Source organism: Talpa europaea (assembly GCF_964194135.1).
Source record: "Talpa europaea genome assembly, chromosome: 12".
Taxonomy (NCBI): Eukaryota; Metazoa; Chordata; class Mammalia; order Eulipotyphla; family Talpidae; genus Talpa; species Talpa europaea.
The window spans coordinates 85529198-85548858 of NC_140079.1; the positions used below are offsets into that span (position 1 = coordinate 85529198).

At 52.9% G+C, this 19661-nt stretch overlaps 2 protein-coding genes across 3 annotated transcripts; both read right to left on the reverse strand.

Annotated features, from left to right (window-relative positions):
- Positions 1-89: 89 nt before the first annotated feature.
- Positions 90-9749, reverse strand: KAT8 (lysine acetyltransferase 8; the record flags this gene model as incomplete). Its single annotated transcript, XM_084251544.1, has 11 exons — positions 90-251; positions 515-669; positions 855-1005; positions 1102-1195; positions 1292-1432; positions 3047-3136; positions 4167-4331; positions 4432-4485; positions 7904-8079; positions 8160-8234; positions 9539-9749. The coding sequence occupies 11 exons, from the start codon at positions 9747-9749 to the stop codon at positions 187-189; spliced, it is 1377 nt and encodes a 458-aa protein (XP_084107670.1). The 3' UTR covers positions 90-186.
- A 3305-nt stretch (positions 9750-13054) lies between these two features.
- Positions 13055-16362, reverse strand: BCKDK (branched chain keto acid dehydrogenase kinase; the record flags this gene model as incomplete). 2 transcript variants are annotated; one of them, XM_084249141.1, is made up of 11 exons in its annotated part: positions 13055-13453; positions 13545-13703; positions 14149-14238; positions 14329-14457; positions 14792-14865; positions 15056-15154; positions 15237-15356; positions 15435-15482; positions 15753-15863; positions 15960-16028; positions 16153-16362. In XM_084249141.1, 11 exons carry the CDS (start codon positions 16345-16347, stop codon positions 13309-13311), a joined length of 1239 nt encoding a protein of 412 aa, XP_084105267.1. The 2 variants fall into 2 exon arrangements, with proteins under 2 accessions (XP_084105267.1, XP_084105266.1); XM_084249140.1 differs by lacking the exons at positions 13055-13453; positions 14149-14238 and having other exon boundaries at positions 13541-13703; positions 16153-16347.
- Positions 16363-19661: the final 3299 nt, after the last annotated feature.

Here is a 19661-nt window from a genome sequence, read left to right on the forward strand (position 1 = left end):
TTGAGCACCACTGGCTCTGTGTGTGACGTGAGATGAAGAACATCAGCTGTCGGCGCCTCCCTCCCACCTCCAAAGTCCAGAGCCACCGACAGAACTGACTTTATTAAAAAAACGACGGAACACGTCTGTACATATTTACAGGCGGGGGCAAGGAGGCGCGGGTCCAGCGGCAGGCGCACAGGCCACTCACTTCTTGGAGAGTTTGGCTTGCTTGTGCTTGGGGGGTGCCCACTTGAGGCAGACAGAGTCCACTGTGGAAAGAAGAGGCATGATAGGCTGGGCTGGGCCCAGGCCAGGTTTCACCTCTAGGTGAGAACAAGGGCAGACTGAGTGTGGGGAGGGGGCAGGGAAGCCCAGGAATGAGTAGCCTGCCCCAGGCTTCAGTCCTGGGAGCTGGAAGCTGGTCAGACTGGTTTGGGATCATGTGACAGAAACAGGTGGACTTGGCTCCCAGTGTCCTTACACCTACCCCCCACCACCACCACACAAATTCCCTGGGCAGCCCCCCACCCACCTGTTATGGGTGGTTTCTTATACTGGGCACTTTTGAGGTGCTCCTCTACCAGCTTGGGTGTGACACAGATCACGTGCTGGCCTTTCCAGTACTTGACCATGTTGAGGGACTGTAGGGTGCTGATGATGTCATTCTGGGTGATGCTGGTCATCTGGCTGCAGAAAGGGATTTAGAGCAGATGCTGGAGAGTTTCCTTGTGGGCTTTGGCTGGGGCAGCAAAAGGGGACAAGGAGGCAGGGTAATGGCCAAGCTGAGAAGAGGCCTTTCCTCTGAGGGTTCCAGGAAGCCTCCCCAACATGGACAGCATGCTTGGGACAGGGGTGGGGACCAGGGCCCTCACCTGAGGTCCTTGATGGACAGCGTGCCCCGGAAGTCTCGCAGGATCTCCAGCAAGACCCAAGACCAGTAGCTACGGTAGCTGAGTTTGCCCAGGTCAGACAACGGCTTCTCTGGGGAGCCCACTGTGCTCTCAAGCTTGGACAGCTCATAACCTGGCAGCGTGAGAAATGAGAATCCTTGGGACGCAGCTCCCTAACACAGTCACCCAACTCAGGTGTCCCATCCTGGACAGGCCAGGAGTCACTCACTGAAAGCAATGAGGAACTTTCCATAGCCACGGCGCTGGTAGGGGGGCAGGGTCAGAATGCAGGCCACATTGTTCCCATCTGGAGATTCCTTCTCCTGGAGGGGTGGATGGTCAGGACCTCTGGGGAGACTCGGCCCCTACCCAGTTCATACTCCCCGCCCTCCCTCAACCTGAGTGTCCTGACCCGGCACCTTGGAGAAGTAGCCGACGATGTGGGCCCCCTGCCTGTCCACCTCTGTCAAGATGTAAAAGACGAAGGGCTCCACGTCAAAGTACAATGTCTTGTGGTCCAGGAAAAGCTTGGCCAGCAGGCACAGGTTCTGACAGTAAATCTGAGGGGTGGGGAGGTGGAGGGAGACTCAGAAACAGGTACAACTCCCCCTTTTAGCCCCAAGGGGGCCTGGGCAGGAGCTGCCATCCTGCTCTGCAAGGGCCAGGCTCTAGAGAGCAGCCAGTGCCAGGCGGTGAGGAACAGGCTCCTTGCCAGAGAATGGTGTTTAAAACCAGGGAGAGTCTTAGAGTCATTTTCTGGCGGATAAGGAAATGAGCAAGAAGCAGAGGGGGGCTCATCATGGCACCCACATCCTGGTGCTGAATGTGAGTTCGGCCTTCACAGACATTAACTCATGTTTCAGGTCAGGAAAGTGAGGCTCAGAGACAAGTCTCTAGCCAGTTGGCGAGTGCCAGGGAGGGTGCATACCACTAAGTGCACGCAGCCTTGTGAAGAGCCGTGTCCCCTGCGCCCAGCACAAGCTGAGCACAATGCAGGGGCTGGGAAATGTTTGCTGAGAGCGTGAGCCTCCAGTCTGACTCCAAAGCCTGAGCTGTCTGTCCGCTCAGCCTCACTCCTCTGTGGTGCTGGCCTCTGACACCCATGCAGGCCAGAGACCAAAGTCAGGAGGGATGAGGGTACCTTGAAGTCAGCTCCCTGGCACAAATCAGGGAGTCCGGAAGTTTCCACACCTTTTACACCCTCTCACTTGACCCAGCAACTGTGAGAGCCCAACATTGCTAGTCCCATCTTCAGGGGAGACCAAGCCTCGAGAGGGGAGGTACTGGCCTGGGGCCTCAGAGCCGGAGAGCAGGAAAGAATACCGGTCTCCTGCTGGAGCCTTTTTGCCACTCCCTGTCTGTGCTCAGGAAGGCAAAGCAGAGGACTTGCACCAGGCTAAGAGCCCCAGTCCCCCACAAGACTGACAGTCCCAATAATGACAAAAGCCTATGTTTACTAAGCACCTAGTCAATGCCAGGCACTGTGTTAACCGCGCAGCACTGCGTCTTACTGACAACTGTGTTGGATAAACATCATCATGTCCTCTCATCATGACTCCTGTCTCAGAGATAAGGAACCAGGAACAGTGTTAAGTAACTTGTCCAAGGACAATGAGAAAATGGTGGGTGATTGAAGCAAGGAGCCACAGGGGAGCCTGCCCTATTCATCTTCCACTCGGCTGCTCTTCCATGGGAAAGGGTGAGACCCTTCCAGACTGACCAGGGAAAGGCAGCTTCTCAATGACAGCAAAGCAGGTCCCCGAGCCCCACCCTGCCCCACTGAAGTCTTCCTGCAGAACAAGGAACTCGGCCACGCTCTCCCCAGGAGTCTTACACAAAGCGGTTAGTTCCCTCCCAGGCACACACACCTCCAGGCAGAAAGAGAAAGGGCTTCCAGAGCAACCTGAGGCATGACAATCTCCACACTCTGGGCTCCAGAACTCCCCAAACCTAAGCTATCCTATGGGAGGGAAGTCCTCAAGGACAGAACAGAAATGGGCGAGGCTGGCAAGACAGGACAGTGTGTTTACTATGCACCGACCCTGAGCCAACTGCCAGCTGAACACCATCCTCAGGCCTTTTCCAGGGAGACAGTCATCCCACCCTTGGTGATGGTGAGGACGTCCAGGAGGTACCCAAAGCTCCCCCCCACTCTCCACAGTGCCTTAGCTCACCTTGTGGTCCTTGCCATCTACCTCGTACACAGAGATATTGCTTTTTCGATAGATCTCCTTCCCTGGGGGCTGCCGCCACTGGCACTGGCCCTGGGAGAAGGGGAGACACAGGCTTGAGACCCAGGGTTCTCTGTGCAGTGCCTCCCTCCCACCCTGTGTGGTCTGCACCACGTCTCTGCTCTCAGTTTCCCCATTTGCAGACTCTGAGCTCAACACATCACTGACATGGAGCCATTCTCCCAACAACCTGAGGAGACGGATGTCATTCACAGATGAAGAAGGCGGACAGAGGCTAAGCAACTGGCTTCAACATCACACAGTTGGGGCCTCCCTGGTCACGAAGGGGTTAAAGACAGCTACCAAGCTAATGTCAGCCACTGCAGCATGAGTTTAATCCCTGGCCAGGGAGCTACCCACATGGTGCAGCAGACCTCTCCTTGTCTCACCCGCTGCTCTCCTCAGCAGTGTATTTCAGTCAATCTGCCTGTTCTGTTCCCCACTGTCTCTGGTGAATCCTCCCATGCCCCACACCTCTGCCTGTACTCCAGTTCTCATATGCATAAATAAATAAATCTTAAAAAAAAAAAAAAATCACACAGTTAAGTCAAGTCCAGGTCAGCCTGGCTCTAGAGGCCTCTGGAGGCCTCATCCGGGACAAGGGCATCTCCCACATGCACACCAGTTCCCCACAGCCCACCTCTGGGAAACACCGTGCTGCACTAGTGATGAGAGCCCCCACCGGACAGCGCCCGGGTACTGTTCTTCCATCTGTCTCCACCTATGGCCCTACCGCTCAGGGCTGTGCTTACTCCCTCCTTTGCACCAAGAAGCCAGCACCAAGCTGCCCTAACACATGGTAAAGGGCAAGGGACTCAAAAAGGGGTAAGGGCTGGGATGACTGGCCCCATTCCACAGAAAAGGAAAATGAAGTCCAGGGCAGAGCTGGCCCAGGTGGCTGCAGCAAAGGCCAAGCCAGGCCCAGAATCCAAGTTTCTGGAGCCCAGGGCAGCTTTTCTGTGTCCTCAATTCCTCTGGTCTTTTCCCTTAGCTGCTGCCTCCGCTGGGTACCCCCAGCCTTGATGGCCGCCCCTCCCACCCAGCCGGCCAGGCCCAGCCTCACCAAATGGAAGCGGTAGCTCTTCTCGTATTTCATGTACTTGAGGCAGTACTCGCAGAGCCAGAGCTTGGGCTGTTTTCCATAGTCTTCGGGGAACGGGGAGAAGTACCAGGCATCGATTTCATAGTTCCCGATGTGGATCTTGTCCACATACTTCACCTTGGTGATCTGCAGACAAGGTCGGGGTGGAGAGCAGTGGATAGTCCAGCTGGGGCAGGAAAGCAGGGGCAAGAGGGTTTCCGCAGTTAGGACCCCTGTCCCCACTTACCGCCTCATGCTCCTTCTCCAGGGCTGCTGTCGTGGGGTCCATCTCTGCATAGGTCTGGGCAGGGGAGAAATGGATAAAGGTGAATAGAAGTGGCTGTCAGGCTGTCCCTCCCCGGTCCCTGAGCCCAGTACTCCCTCCTGTCTTCCAGACCTCATCCCCTGAATGACAATCATAACCACACAAAGAGATCATTTGCTTTACCTGGTTCAGAAGCCCGCTGGTCCAAGCTCCTCTCCCGTCTGACCCCTATCCACACATCCCAGCAGCCCCCAATGCCTGAGTTTGGATCTTATACAGGATAAATCGGGCTAGGATCAGGAGGCCTGGCTCCAGTCCTTGGTTGACAAAAGCTTCAGCTGTACCAGGGGATTGACCCAGGTCTGCCAAAACTGTTGTGAGATGGATGTCTTCCATACCCAAAGCAGGAAGAGTTGCCAACTCCCACATGTGCCTGTACCTGTTTCCTGAGCATCAGTGCTGGGAGCTGCCTGCCGTGGAGACTGCTGAGTCCCCTCCACAGGCACATCAGACTCTAGGTACCCAGAAGGAACTCAACTTTTCCTTCCTGCAATCCTCTTCTTCCTCCTGGGTACCCCCACCTCACTGGGAGCATCATCCTCAGTTCCCCTGCCCAAGGTCAGTAACAGGCCTGCTCTCAAGACTCCTCCCTCTCAGCCTGGCATTCAGACAGCCAAGTCCTAGCCACTCTATCTCCTGCATGTCTCTGGAATCTGTTCCTTCTGGAATTCTCTCTGTCCCCCTCCAAATGATGGCCACTGCCACCACCTGAGTCTAGATAAATGACTAGGTCCCCAGATTCCCCATCTCCAGTCTCAGTCTCTTCAAATCGACAGTGCTACCGACGCCCCTCTTTTCCCCGCCTTCCTGCCTATATACATGCAGTCCCCTCCCCCTGGAATGTCTGTCCCTGTGACTGCTGCTAGGAAAAGCTTACTCAGGCTATACAGAGCATGAGCCAAATGAGTGCATGGTGGGGATGAGGCAGCGCTTCGTGAGTGATGCGTGGAATTGTTTTTATTGTGCACTTTCCTGACCTTCAAGGCCCACCCACCCCCTGGGGGGGGGACTGTCTCCCATGCAGACCACACCTCCCCTCCCCAAGTCAGGAAAGCGGTCAACAACACCCTCTGACTGCTCCCACCTGGTTTCCCTCATTGCCTCAGTCCTCTGAAAGCAGAGATTAAAAGCCGTGTCACACTCATAGCACAACCTGCTCCTAGGCCAGACTCTAGAGGGAACCAAGCGCAGCCTGACAGTGGGGGAAGAGAGGCCCGAGAAGGCCCGGGACCTCTGCCGGACTGCCCGGCAGTCGTGCGCTGTAGTTGAGGAGAAAGGAGTCAGTGTTTTTACCCAGAACCTCCTTCCACAAGGCACTCTGTTTGCAAGGCCCTTTTCAGCAACCCTGAGAAACAGAGTTCATATTTCTATTTTAGAGAGAAGTGGACAGGCAAGGAGAGGTGAGGTTACTTTCCCCTGGGCATTAGCTAGCTGCCATTCATTCCAAGTCCAAGCACTTCACAGGCATCATTTCATCGAGTCCTCACAATGAGCCTGAGACAAGAGTGCTGTCATGCGCACTGTACACGAGGAAAATGGGCACAAAGATGTGAGATCACAGGACTGGGATCAGCACCGCCAGGGATGGGCCCCAGGTCTGTCCAGCTCTGAGCCTAAGCCCTGCAGAGGAGGCAAGAAGGATTGTCTGCCTCAGACACCTCTGAAAACGCATTTCCCAACTCTCGCGAAACACAACCCTCCTCTGCAAATGCATTAAAGAACTACAGAAACACTACTTTTCTTAAATGCTGCAATTTATTTAGAATTAAACATTAATTAGGCTCTAAAGAACCTTGCTGATGGTTAACTCGCTCCTTCCGTTACTTTTTCTTTACTTTTGTCACCACTGGCCATTGTCCTCCACCCGGACGGCCAGCTCTGGAGGTATATCTTTGAGACTTAAATTTGCAGTGCAAACTGGCTGTGGAACTAAGAGAACTGCCAACCTGTGCTGACCAACAGAGCAGCCATGAACCACATGTGGCTATTTGAATACATTAGATTTAAATAAACTTTACGTCTTTGTCACACTAAACACATTTCCAGTGTTTCCAGAGCCACAGGGGACTAGTGGCTGCTGGACTGAACAGTATAGACCTAGAACATTTCCTTTCACCACAGGAAGTTCAATTGAACAGGTCTGCCTGAGGCCTTAAAAGGTCTTTCTAGCTCAAGGTATTTCCAATATATTTTTTAATCACAACAGCAAAAAGTGCAGTCAGCGCTGTAAACCGGTTGATATGTTTGCATTTAGACAAATGTGTATATGTATGTAAATAAAAGGTTCTCAAAACAATACTTACCTTTAATAAGGTGTTTTCTGATATTTTCTATCTCATTCAACCTCTTTCTTCCACTTTAAAAACCTAAATGCTGGTCGCAAGCCACTGAACTTATTTGGCAATATACTAACAGCTGTGCCTCAGTTTGAAAAACGTTACTGTTAAGTCCTCAGTGACCACTCGGAAGAAAGAGATCACTCTGGTTGAAACTGAAAGATGTCTGAACACTTTGAAAAAAGCTCAATAAAACGCTTTCTCTTTTTTATCTCCCATGTTACAAATCAAGAAACTGAGGCTCAGGGTGGGTGGGAAGTAAATCCCCAAGGGCAGGTTAGCCAGTGACAGGTCAGGATTTAGAAACAAATGGCCTGATATTTAGGATGTGTCAAAATCATGGTTAAGGGCTTGTACCCTGAAGTAGAATAATTTAGCTGGCAAATCTAATTTCTGACTGGGTTCCTTAACCTATCTATTCCTTCCCTGTGAGCTGGGAATAATAATGCTTACCTCACAGGCTTGCTGTGAAACTTCAGTGAGATCATGTATTAAAATACTTTGCCTAATACTTTGACTCACAAGCCAATAAATGTTTGGCATTATTATTCTAATTCCAACCCACCATTTTACTAGCTGTGTCACCTTGGGCATGTTACTTAACGTCTCTGAGCCTGCTTCCTCCTCTACCAAAAAAATAATTATCCCTGTGGTGTTGAATTGTTAGGGAGGATTTGATGAGCTTAAACATGTACAGGACTCGTATGGTGCGTGGCAACAGCAAGTGCACAGTATCATTCATTCACTTCCATCCCTTTGGACTTTGAGCCTCTGTACACGATGGCACAGTGAACAGGAGACAAAAGAGGCTGTCAGAACAGAAGGCCCGTGTTTAAGTCCCAGATAGGCAATTTCCTTGCTGTGAGATTACAGCCAAGTCCCTGCCCTCTTTGAGCCTCAGTTTTCTGATCTGTGAAGAATACATGAGGAGAGAGGTAAAGTCCCTGACACACTGCAGGAGTTTTAGAAATGGAAGCATCTGTGGTTTTGACACTGGGACCCAAGAGATTGGCAGAGGCAGCTGAGCCTTCTGGGAAGGGGGGGGGGGGGGCCCGGACCTTCTGCACATGGTTGATCTCATCATGCTTGCGCTTTTGGTTGCGAGTGATCTTGCGCTCAGGCTGCTCAGCCAGCTCACTCAGGTACTTCTCTGAGTTCTTCTGCACAGCATCCTTCACTGTCTTGGTCAGTGCCAGTCGGTTTTTGTCTACCCATTCATCCAGCCGCCGATTAACTGTAAGGATGGACCACCATGAGGGTGTTGCCCTTCCACTCCCTCCCCTCACCCAGGCCTGGATATGCCAAGTGACTCACAGCCCACATAATGTACATAGAATTCCTCTCGGCCCTCCTGATCATTTACTCGAGACTGGATCACTTCAGCAGAATCTGTAAAGGAAAAAGGCTAAGATCATCTAGAAGGATGCTGGCACAAGAGGGTTCCTTCACACTGGGGGGCAATTTCCAGATTACCGGACCAAATGAAAGCTAATCTCACCTGTCCACATATGCCATTCCATTTCACCACTGTACAGTGGACCAAATAGGGGCTGTTATATTTATTTTACAGGAGAAAAGTGAGGCTTACCCAGGCTCACAGATTTGAAGTGATAAGAGCTGAAACTTAAACTGAGTTTAAGTCTGGTCCCAGATCTGTGGTGTTACTATATTCAGTCATTCATCTGTTCAGGGCTAGTGAGGGTTGACTCTGGATTCAGACAACCCGAGTGTGTATGATCTGAGCTCCCCCTTCCTATCTGTACTTAATTGAGCAAGTTATTTGGGCTTTCTGAGACTCAATTTCTTCATCTATAAAACAAGGATAATAGTGCCCATCTCAGAAGGTGAGCTAACGCCTCTAAAGCTTTTAGTGTAGCGCCTGACAACTAGCAGACCATTCAATAAATGAGTAATGCCAAGTCTTAAGGTATGCTGTGTTGTTGCTGGGTACAGAGGGCACGGCAATGAGTCACACGCCATCCTGCCCTCCAGAAGTTCCCACTTAGATGGGGGAAGACACAATTACAACATAATGTTACATATACCATGGCTAGGTATGAAGAAAATGTTGCAGGAACATACAGAAGGGAACTACTCATTTTGCCTGAAGGGAGTCAAGAATGGCATCACAGGGAATATGATGTTAAAAGGATGAGTAGGAGCTGGTCAGGTTAACAAGGACAAAGGGAAAGACATTCCAAGCAGAGGGCACGGATAGTAAGATGCATATGGCCTTCAGAGTGTAGCGTGGTCTGGAATGACCTTTGCTAGGGTGCCCAGAAGCCAGAGAGATCATAAAGATGCACTCCATTCCATTTTGAAGATGAGGAAAGACAAGGAAAGGGCAGAGAAGCTCGCTTTTTGTGTGTTCAGGAAGGTCTCTGCTGGCGACTGTAAGGGAAGGACGCAAGGGGGAGTGGCAGAGACAACGCGGACAGAGATCTGTGCGGACGCAGGGCCAACCAAGGGAATGAGCCATAGGTTGGGCAAACAAGTGGAATGGGAGGTCTATAAGCGCTAAGGTGAATTTGGAGCTGCCTCACTCGTGGGGTTTCTAGGCGGCGCCCCGGAGAGTCCTAAACTCCGCGTTCTCTTTCCTCAAGCACCGCCCCGACGATGCCCAGCCCCTCCGAGATCCCGTTCCCAGACCCCGCCCCCGCCCCTTGAACCCCGCCCCTGGGCCCCGCCCTCACGCCAGGTGCTATCCGGTCGTCGACACAGGTACGTTTCTCCGATCTCCACGGTGACTTCCGGTTCGCCGCGCGCCGGGGTTGGAGGAGAGACGCGGCCCGGGGATGGGGCCGTCCCCTCGACCGCTGCATTCTCCCCAGGCCCAGGCTCGCTCTCCCCCGCGACCCCTGAAGCCGCCGCCGCAACCGCCGCCGCAGCCCCCTGTGCCGCCATTGCTGTAGTGGAAGTGACGCCAGAATCAGGCGCCGCGCAGCTCTTTTAGCTCCGGGTCAGCCCTGCGCGGCGGAGGGGGCGGGCTCTGTGACGTAGTACTTGTTCATTGGTTAGGACCGCCGTCTTCGCGACGCCGGGACTAGCGGGTGTCTACTGTGCAGCTGACCTGGAGTGTTTTTTTTTTCCGTATGGAAGCATGGCTGCATCCTAGGGTTGGAGAGAGGAGAAAGAGCCTGCTGACGTGATGACTCAGCTCTATTTTTAAATTTATTTTTATTTTTTAAAAGATTCATTTATTTATACAAGCACTGGGTACAGTCAGAAGCGCGGGAGGGTGAGAGAATTCACCAGAGCCGGAGCGGGGAGCAGAGCAGGCAGAAGGACCGAAGTACACTGCTGAGGGGAGCAGCGGGCGGCAGGAGAGGTCTGCGCGCCATGCGGGACCCTCCTCCGGTGGCCGGGGAGCAGCCGGGGATCGAACCGGCGCTACAGAGGCTGCGGGCAGCTTCGCAAGCCAGCGCTCAACCGCTGCGCCACCAGGGAGGCCCTCAGCTCTATTTTTTTAAAAAGGCCCTCGTGCTCGAGAAAGACGCCCCCACTTTAATTCGAGGGAGCTAGAATAGCCTCCCCGGCTGCCAGGCTGGCTTTAGGTTTGTGACCCTGAAATTACCCTCCCCCGCGCCGCTCACTTCCGCCAGGCTGATACCCATTACTCCTTTAAGATTGAGGAAGCTTGTCTTCTGCTTGTTCAGGGTGGGGAACGGATGCAGTTGGGATAGAAGGACAGGTGTGGTCAGGGATAGCCAATAAATCCTCTCACCCAGTCAAGCCTTTCTATAGAAAGAAACTAGATGTCCTCTGGACAGAAGGCAATGGACTTGATAGAGAGCGTCTTAGTGAGTGAGAAGTTTTGGATTTCTGACCCTACTCCGGGTAAGTTGTACCAATGAATTCATTCTCAGAACGTAGATCAAGGTTACGCCATAAAACTGTATAACCCGTGTGACTAGATAAAAGTTAATGCATATATCTACCCCCTTTGCATAGATGAAACAAGTGTATAGCAAGATGTTCAATAAACATCCCCTTTGGCCACTCTGAATCTTATTTAACTTGTTTGATTATTGGGCTTGAAAGCAAGCGGGGTGGAATGCTCAAGGCCTGAGGATGGGACCCAGGTTACCATCAAAAAATAGAATCCAGGGCCTCCCTGGTGGCGCAAAGGGTTAAGCACGACGCTATGAAGCAATTCGCAGTATTCTCCAGTCTACTGGCCACCAATCTTCTAATGTTTGATCCCAGCCAGCCAGAGAGCTACCCACATGGTGCAGCAGACCTATCCTGTCTTGCCCACTGCTCCCTTCAGCAGTGTATTTCAGTCTGCCTTTTCTGTTCCCCAGTCTGTCTCTGGTGAATCTTCTCACCTCACGTATCTCTGGCCTGTATCCCGGCTCTTGTATGCATAAATAAATCAATCTTTAAAAAAAAAAGTAGAATCCAGGGCCTCCCTAGCGCCTAGTGTTTTAAGTCTCAGCGCTATCACCACAATGGCCTGAGTTCGATCCCCTGCCAGGGAGGTGACCCACATATTGCGCAGCAGACCTCTCCTGTCTCGCCTGCTGCTCCCCTTAGTAGTTGTATTTCGGTATATCCACCCGCTCTGCTCCCCACTTTGTCTCTGATGAGTCCTCTCACTCCCTGCATCTCTGACCTACACCCCAGTTCCTCTATGCAAAAATAAATAAAAATTAAAATAATGGGGTAGGGTACAGTGAATGCCAAGTGCCTGGAAGCATTAGAAACAGAAGAAATAAAAGTCAAGCCAAAAAAATTAAAATTGTAATGCCTGCTCCCACTCTCCAACCCCATCTCCCACATTTTCAAGGTTAATATTCTACCCACAAGTTTGTGGTGTCTCACTTCTGACCTCACCCAACATCTTAGATAGATGCTGTCCTTTCTAGTTTAGGATTAAGCTGGGCTTTATAAATCCCTGATCAGGGTCACTACACTATCCTCACTATTCTCCGGTCTACTGGCCACCAATCTTCTAATGTGCAAATCACTAGTTCCTCCTAGAACTATGTAATGCTGCACCCAGACCCCTGCCCAGATTACCTTTGATGTGCTTTCAAAGGTCAGTACCAAAGGTGGTTCTTTGGCAAATTGCCTCTCAGAGCTCTTTTGCTTCAAAGAGCTGAAGACTGGTTTTCAATCTGGGAGTTAGGTACTTCCCCACCCCCACCTCCTAACTTAACCAGTGATGGTCAGGTGCAGGACTTCATCAATAACTGGAGCTTAGCTCTCTTGATTCCAGCTCTGACTTTTCTGGATTTCTGCCCAAGATCACATCCTTGCCCGACCTGCCCTTCCCTTTCCTGCTTCCACCGCTCCCTTCTGGGGTATTTTTTCAACAAATCCCTTCTATTTGTATCTTCCTCTCAGTATCTGCTTCTAGGGAATCTAATCTAAAACATTCCTTCCTAGCTTAAAACCTATCCATGCCTCCAGGATAAAGCCCATACTTCACGGCTGCACATTCAATGCCCTTCACCCTGACTGCCTCTGACCTCTCCAGCCCCACCCCTCAGCCTGACAAGTTACTGTGGCTTTCCCACCTCCTTCCATTCAACCTCCAGATACAATTCCCATTTCCCATCAATCTCCTCCCACTTCTACTATCAAGCCCTTGGGTTTTTCCTCTTCCCTGGCAAGATGGGCGCCTGTTCTTTGCTTTTGCCCAAGTCCCTAGCAGAACCCTACTCCTCTCTATGGTGGAACACGCAGTCCTTGCTGAGGCCTGCCAGGGCACAATCTTGTGTTCCTTTCCTTGGCAGCAGCAGGTACACAGCTGGCGAGCAGTATTTTTAACTTGACTCAGGCTCAGGAATCAGGTGGCTCAGGAGGTTGCCCAGTCTGGTGACCTTCACCTCCAGAATCTAAGACTGCCAGGAAGGGAAGAGTCAGAACTAAGGCCTGAAGCTAGGCCAACCTGCACCTTCCAATATTGTTTGGGAGTCAGAAACATTTGTTAAATTAAATGGTCTTTGCAAAAACCACCAGAGACACCCCTGTTCCTTTCAAATCAATTGTGCAAGTGACTTAGGGCCAGTTTTACTCCCAGGCTGCCCGGCTGTCAGAACAGCTACAGACAGAAACACGAATAGTGACACCCAAGGTGCCAGAGAACCTGAATGGGACAGAAACAAAAGCTCACCTGCCCTCCCTACACAAGGGGCCCAAGAGGGCATTCAAAACGTGAACTTTAATAACAAACAGCAGGTCAAAGTTGGGATTCCCCAGGATCTAGAATGATGGAGCTGGTACTGGAGGCCTGCAGAATCCCCACTTTCTCTCCTCCTCCAAGGCCTGGAGACAAGGAAACAGTGGACCCCGTAGAGGAGGAGTGGCACCTGGCTCCATCTAAGTCCATCTGTTTGGGGCCCTAAGACCCAAGATGCAGCAGCGTGTGGAGCAGGGAGCACCCCGCCTGGCCCACAAGGTTCTGGCAGGGTGTGTGGCCCAGGCTGGGCTGGCAAGCGGGCCAAGGACCATGGAGTCAGATGCGGAAGCTTTCCTCCCGGCCATCGATGTGACGGAGCCGTAGGTAGACATCCGTGCCAATGCCCTGCAGAGACTGTAGCCGAAGGGAACCACCGAGATACTCCGCATAGGCCCGTGATGTGGGAAGCCCAAAGCCAAACCTGAGGGTGGATGGGGGAACACAACAGGTGCTTTAGAGGCTTGGGTCTCCTGGTGCCCCCTACCCCTCCACCCTGTGAGATAAGGACTTACCCGTGCATGGGTCCTGACTGGGCACCACTGTGCATGTCCAGGTGACCAAAGAGGGGGCTGATCCGTGGGTCCTGGGTGCTGGCCTCCGCTGTAGTGAAGTGGTAGTCCATAACCCGATCCAGGTCTGTGTGAGCGATTCCCCCGCCCCGGTCTGAAATCCTGGCAGGACGGCAATAACATGAGCTTGAGGGGAGCGCACTACCTCCCAAAGAGTACTAAGTCTGCCTTCCTGTCTCTTCCCCGCAAGGTAGAATGTGGTCCACCTTGACCCTTGGACCTTGTTTTCTATAAGCTCCATTTCCCCATCCTCACCTCTGCCTGGGCCCCTGACTATTTACACCTTCTCATAGAATGACATTTATTCTTAGCCCAGCATCAGACTGGTTTCTCCTGATTCTCCCCCCATTCAGGCTGCTCAGGGCCCCGGGTCCTGTAGCTGGTTCCAGATACATTCATATCCAGCTCATAGCAGCCTCAAGACCACAAAGTATCTTGTCTGACCAAGTCTCAGCATGGAGCAGGTACTGGCTCGAGGTTATCCTTTAAGTCAGAAACAGTGCCCAGAAGCCCCTGTCACCCCAACCCACTTTTATGCAGGGCAGACCTGATGACAAGATCGATATCATTGTTGGCGATGGTGATAACCACATCTGGGACATTGTAGGGAGTGTCCAGGTGACTCTCCATCGTGGCTCTATGCAGGGGAGAAAGACCAATAGGTGGTGGCACCCCAGCCTCACCCCAGTTCCCGTCTGCCCCTCTGAAACCTATCCAGCCAGCCTACCTCATGGCATTCTTGAGCAGTTCCGGCAGGATGTAGTCCAGCGGCATGGGGATGAAGGGGAAACGGGCGGCCACGTGTCCATTGATGCGGACACGGGGGGCGTTGCCGTACTTGTGCTCACACAGGCGTCTGTGGAGACGAGCAAGAGCAAGGGTTCAGACCTAGAGCACCAGTGGTTCTCCACTGGAGATAATTCTGCTTCCCCCTGAAAGAGTGAAATTTCTGGAGGACTCATTGCTTGTCACAACTAGGGAGTACTATTGGCATCAAGTGAGTGGAGGCCAGGGCTTCTTCTACACATCCCAAAATGCACAGGACAGCCCCGCACAAAAAAGAATTATCTGACCCAAAAGGTTGACAGTGCCAAAGGTGAGAAACCCTGCTCCAGACCGCTCTGGGTCCGGGCTCAGACCTCAGCCCTCCCTCCGGACATCATCCACATCCTTAGCCATTCTAGCCTCACCTGGCAAAGTCCACCCACTTTTCAATAATCTTCTTTGGTGAGAGACGAGTGCAGATGATACCAACAAAATCGGGCTGGCAGGAGAAAGAGGGTCAGAACTAGACAGAACCTCCACCCACATCTCAGCCACCAACTTCTGATGACCTCTGCTCTGCTGAAGCAGTCCCAGGCTTCCCTCCAGTTCTCCACCCAGGGCCCCTCCCCAAGGTCAGTTCCCTCTACCCCCTTGACATTCTCGGATAGGTCTCAGGTCCCAGTGCCTACCTTGTCCTCATGCAGTGCCAGATGATGCGTGGCCAACATGCGGATCCCAAGCCGGGAAGTCAGTGTCTTGTCCAGGAAGAAGCGGACGAGCTTCTCATCCTGTAAATTGTGGGGCCTCAGAAACCCTGTGCCCCTGCCAGGCTTCCCAGCAGGACTGGGCCCCCACGGTGCTGCCCCTGACCTCTATGTGTTTCCGGCTCTCACGAAGGCCCTCAGCTAAGAGGGTCACCACATCCTTGTGGTCATCCAGCAGCTGTCGCACCAGCTGGCAGTATTGGGCTTCGTCTGCCTGGTCCTTGATCTGCAGGCCACAGAATCATAAGTATGGATGGTCCCACCCTTACCCTGTGCCCTCACCCAGCCCTCACCCAGGCCTCACCGGAGGAAAGTCTGTCAGCTTCTGGAAGGCACGGATGTACAGTTCATGCTGCAAAGAAGAGGTTTGGGAATTCATAGGGAGGCTGGGGCACTGGGTAGACAACAGCCACCCACCCCAATTCATGGCCTTTCAAGCCTTGTGTATTTGCTGCCTTGGTAGCTGAAGGCTCAGGTCTGAGTCATCTATGGTCCTAAAACTGCTTGGCAGGCGTCTCTGCAATTCTGGTCCCCCACCTCATCTGCCCTATGAGCAGTGGTGGACACATTTATGTAAGGTCCTCTTTACTAGGGAAACCCATATCCCTCGAGGCCACCTTACCACGTGCAGTATGGTAGGGTTACAGCCAATGATGAAAGGAAGGCTGCGGAAGCCCTTGATGCGGTGAGCAATCCTCACTGGCAACTCTTGCTGCAAGTACCGGGCACTTTTCTAGACGAAAAAGAGATGGGAAGGCAGGGGTGGGGTCTGGGTGTGGCTGGACCAGAGCTCCACAGTCCAAGAAAACATAAGCGGCAGGACTCTTACCAGAAGGTGGCTGCCGTCCTGAGAGCGGCCAGAATAGAGCATCATGGTGGGAGTGAGTCGGACGGAGGGCTGCAGGGGCAGACAGGTTCTGAGCACTGGAGCTCTAACACCCCGCCCCGCCACATTAGCTCCACCCCTTTCCTGGACACCCACTCCAGCTCAGGGCCCAGCCTGACTGCCCCCAGCAGTGCACCTTCTCCGCTGCCACGTCGATGGCTGACTGGTTGTAAAAGGAGGTGACGGTCTTGGAGCGTTCCCGTGCCATCTCCACGTGGTGTGTATCGGTGGCTGATGTGGAGCGGGCCCGGAGCGAGAGTGCAGGTCCCAGGAGGGGCAGGAGTGGATGCCCACTCCGGGGACCACTCCCCAACACCGACGCCAGTATCATCGTCTTGATCCTTTATCGGAATGGACCGGTCGCTAAGGCTGAATACCGGACAAACCGAAGCAACCCCCAAAAGGGGCAAGGATGTAAGTAGAGATGGGCTCTTCTCCGACTTCAGGGGCGCAGGGCAGTGGAAGATGCGGGCAAGCTCAGCCCCCAGGGAGCAGCTCCCATCTACCAGAGCAGGGGAAGAGGGAGCTTTCAGGGAGTGCACCATCCAACTCATCTCTACACGTGGGCACAGGTATCCTCAGACCTGGACAATCTCTCTGTCCACCCCTTCAACCACCTCCGCAAATACACACAGGGCAAGCCTGGACAACCTCGCTTTCCAGGGATCCTATTCTTAAGCACGAGGCTTTATCTGGTGCTCTGGAGAGGGGATGCCAGTCCAGCACGGAAGTATCGGCCCAGCTCCCTCGGGTCCTAGGCACCCTCCTTCAGGGGGTGGGGCTGACCCCTACCCAGAGCTACCCCACCCTGGCCCGCATACGAGCGATCTACAACGCCGTGTGCCCGAGGGCCCGCTGTGCATGGAAGCCGCGGCCTGGGAGTCCCATCTGGGTACCCCCTCCACTGGGTCACTTGGTTCGGCCCGAACCCCCCCACCCCATATGGTAGATGCCAACCCCGGGTCCCAAGCGCAGTTCCTGGCCCAGCACAATGGCCGAGTGTGGGTATGTGCAGCGAAGGCAGAGTGGGCGCCCGTTGCTCCACTTACCGCGGGGCCAGAACCAGGGCCAGGGTCCGAGCGGAACGGCCCGAAGAGTCTACAGGCCCGGCTAGCCCAGCCGCCTGCGCCCTCTGCCGCGGTGACGTCACGCGGGCTAGTGGGCTCCTGGTGCCTCCTGGGAGTTGTAGTTCGGAGGGGAGGACTGGCAGCCCAGGCGCAAGCCCGTCCCGGCGGCTGTACCCCTGTCCCCGCGCAACCAATTAAAGACTAAGGCCCCGTCCACGGGGCTTCAGGAGCTACCCGTGGTCCCTTTGGATCTCTTGCCTCCAGCGCTATAAAATAGACTCCCTGGGAGCAAATCAGGAGAACACAAGAAGGCCCTTAGATATAAAATGCACAGATCAAACCCTACCTCAGGACCTATCCTTGATTCTTTTTTTTAAAGATTTATTTATTTATGCATACAAGAACTGGGGCACAGGCCAGAGATGCGGGGGATGAGAGGATTCACCAGAGACAGAGCAGGGAACAAAAGAGGCAGACTGACAAACACACCGCTGAGGGGAGCAGCAGGCAAGAGAGGAGAGGTCTTCTTCACCATGTGGGTTGCTCCCTGGCCAGCCGGGGATCGAACTCGTGATGCAGAGTCTTCAGATTGCTTCATAGTCTGGTGCTTAACCCCTTACACCACCAGGAGAGTTCCCTTATTTTTCACTTATACAACAGCTGGGGCACAAGCCAGAGGCGCGGGAGGGTGAGAGAATTCACCAGAGACAGGGTAGGGAGCAGAACAGGCAGACAGACCGAAAGCACTGCTGAGGGGAGCAGTGGGCGCGACAGGAGAGGTCTGCTGCGCCACGTGGGAATCTCCCTGGCCTGCCGGGAATAGAACCCGCGCTGCCGTGGCTGTGCTGCGCTGCGCTCAACCCGCTGCACCACCAGGGAGGCCCTGTCCTTCATTCTTATCTTGATTCATCAATGGGAAGTTGAAGATACCTGGCTCAAACTCCAGCTCGGCCACTTACTCTGTGGGACAAGTTACTTAAATTGCTCCCTGTTTTAATTTCTGTATTGGTAATAGGAGGATGCATCACTTTTGGGGTTGTGTGGTTACCTGAATTTGTATATGTAAAGTGCCTAGAACAGTGCTAGCACTATATAAGCATTGATTATTATGATTCATTCATGCTGGTAACAAGTGCTGACAGGGTGACTGCTGTGCCAAGAGAAGGGATTGATTGTTGAATTAAATAAATTGACCCTGCCTTACTCTGAAGAGGAAAATGGGGACCTCTCCGGTGGCTCTAGGGTTAGGCTCAGCGCTATCACCGCCACTGCCTGAGTTCGATCCCCAGCCAGGGAGCTACCCACATGGCACAGCAGACCTCTCCAGCCTCGCCCGCTGCTCCCCTCAGCAGTGTTTTTGGTCTACCTGCCTGTTCTGCTTCCCACTGTCTCTGGTGAATCCTCTCACCACCATCCCCCACACCTCTGGCCTACACCCCAGTTATTGTATGCACAAATAAATAAAAACAAATCTTAAAAAAAAAAGAGGAAGATGGACAGTTCTGCTGTCATTAGCAGTGTGAGGGCAAGGTGGGTATCTCATCGAGACTGGTCAGGGGTATAGGTGCAGGAGAGGGAGTGGGAAGAGCATGGCAGGATAGAGAACAGCAGGGTAGTCTGAGGTTATGGCTGGAATTATGTGGCGTCTGAGAGAGAGAGGGGATGAATGAAATGATGGAAGTCAGACAGTAAAGGGTTAAGGAGTCTGCAGTCTACCCTGAGGTAGTGAAGAGCCATGAAGGTTTTTACCAGGTGATATCTGCTCCTTAGATAGAACCCTCTGGCTCAGTGATTGGCAAATGGGGGTCAGTAAGATCAAAGACCAAGAGGCCAGTGGAAATATGATTACTTTTTTCAAGGCAGGAGATGATGGGAGAGGGACTTTTCTTTTTTTAGATTTATTTATTTATTTATTTATACAAGAACTGGGGTATAGGCCAGATCCGCGGGAGGGTGAGAGAATTCACCAGAGCCAGAGCGGGGAGCAGAGCAGGCAGAAGGACCGAAGTACACTGCTGAGGGGAGCAGTGAGTTCTCTGAAGTACACTGCTGAGCGGCAGGAGAGGACTGCGCGCCATGTGGGACCCTCCTCCGGTGGCCAGGGAGCACCAGGGAATCGAACCAGCACTGCAGAGGCTGCGGAAAGCTTCGCAACCCAGCGCTCAACCGCTGCTCCACCGGGGAGGCCCGGGAGAGGGACTTCTCTAAATATTTTTATTTTTATTTTTTTTTTTTTTTTAAGATTTATTTGGGGCCTTCCCAGTGGCGCAGCGGTTGAGTGCCGCGCTGCGAAGCTGTCTGCAGCTTCTGCAGCACCAGTTCGATTCCCCACCAGCCAGGGACAACCCCACATGGCGCAGCAGACCTCTCCTGCCTCGCCCTCTGCTCCCCTCAGAAGTGTCTTTGGTCTGTCTGCCTGTTCTTCTCCCTACTCTGGCTCTGGTGAATTCTCTCACCCTCATGGGCTTCTGACCTGTACCCCAGTTCTTGTATAAAATAAATAAATCTTTAGAAAAAAGAGATTTACTTATTTATGCATACAAGAACTGGCGTACAGGCCAGAGGTGCAGGGGTTGAG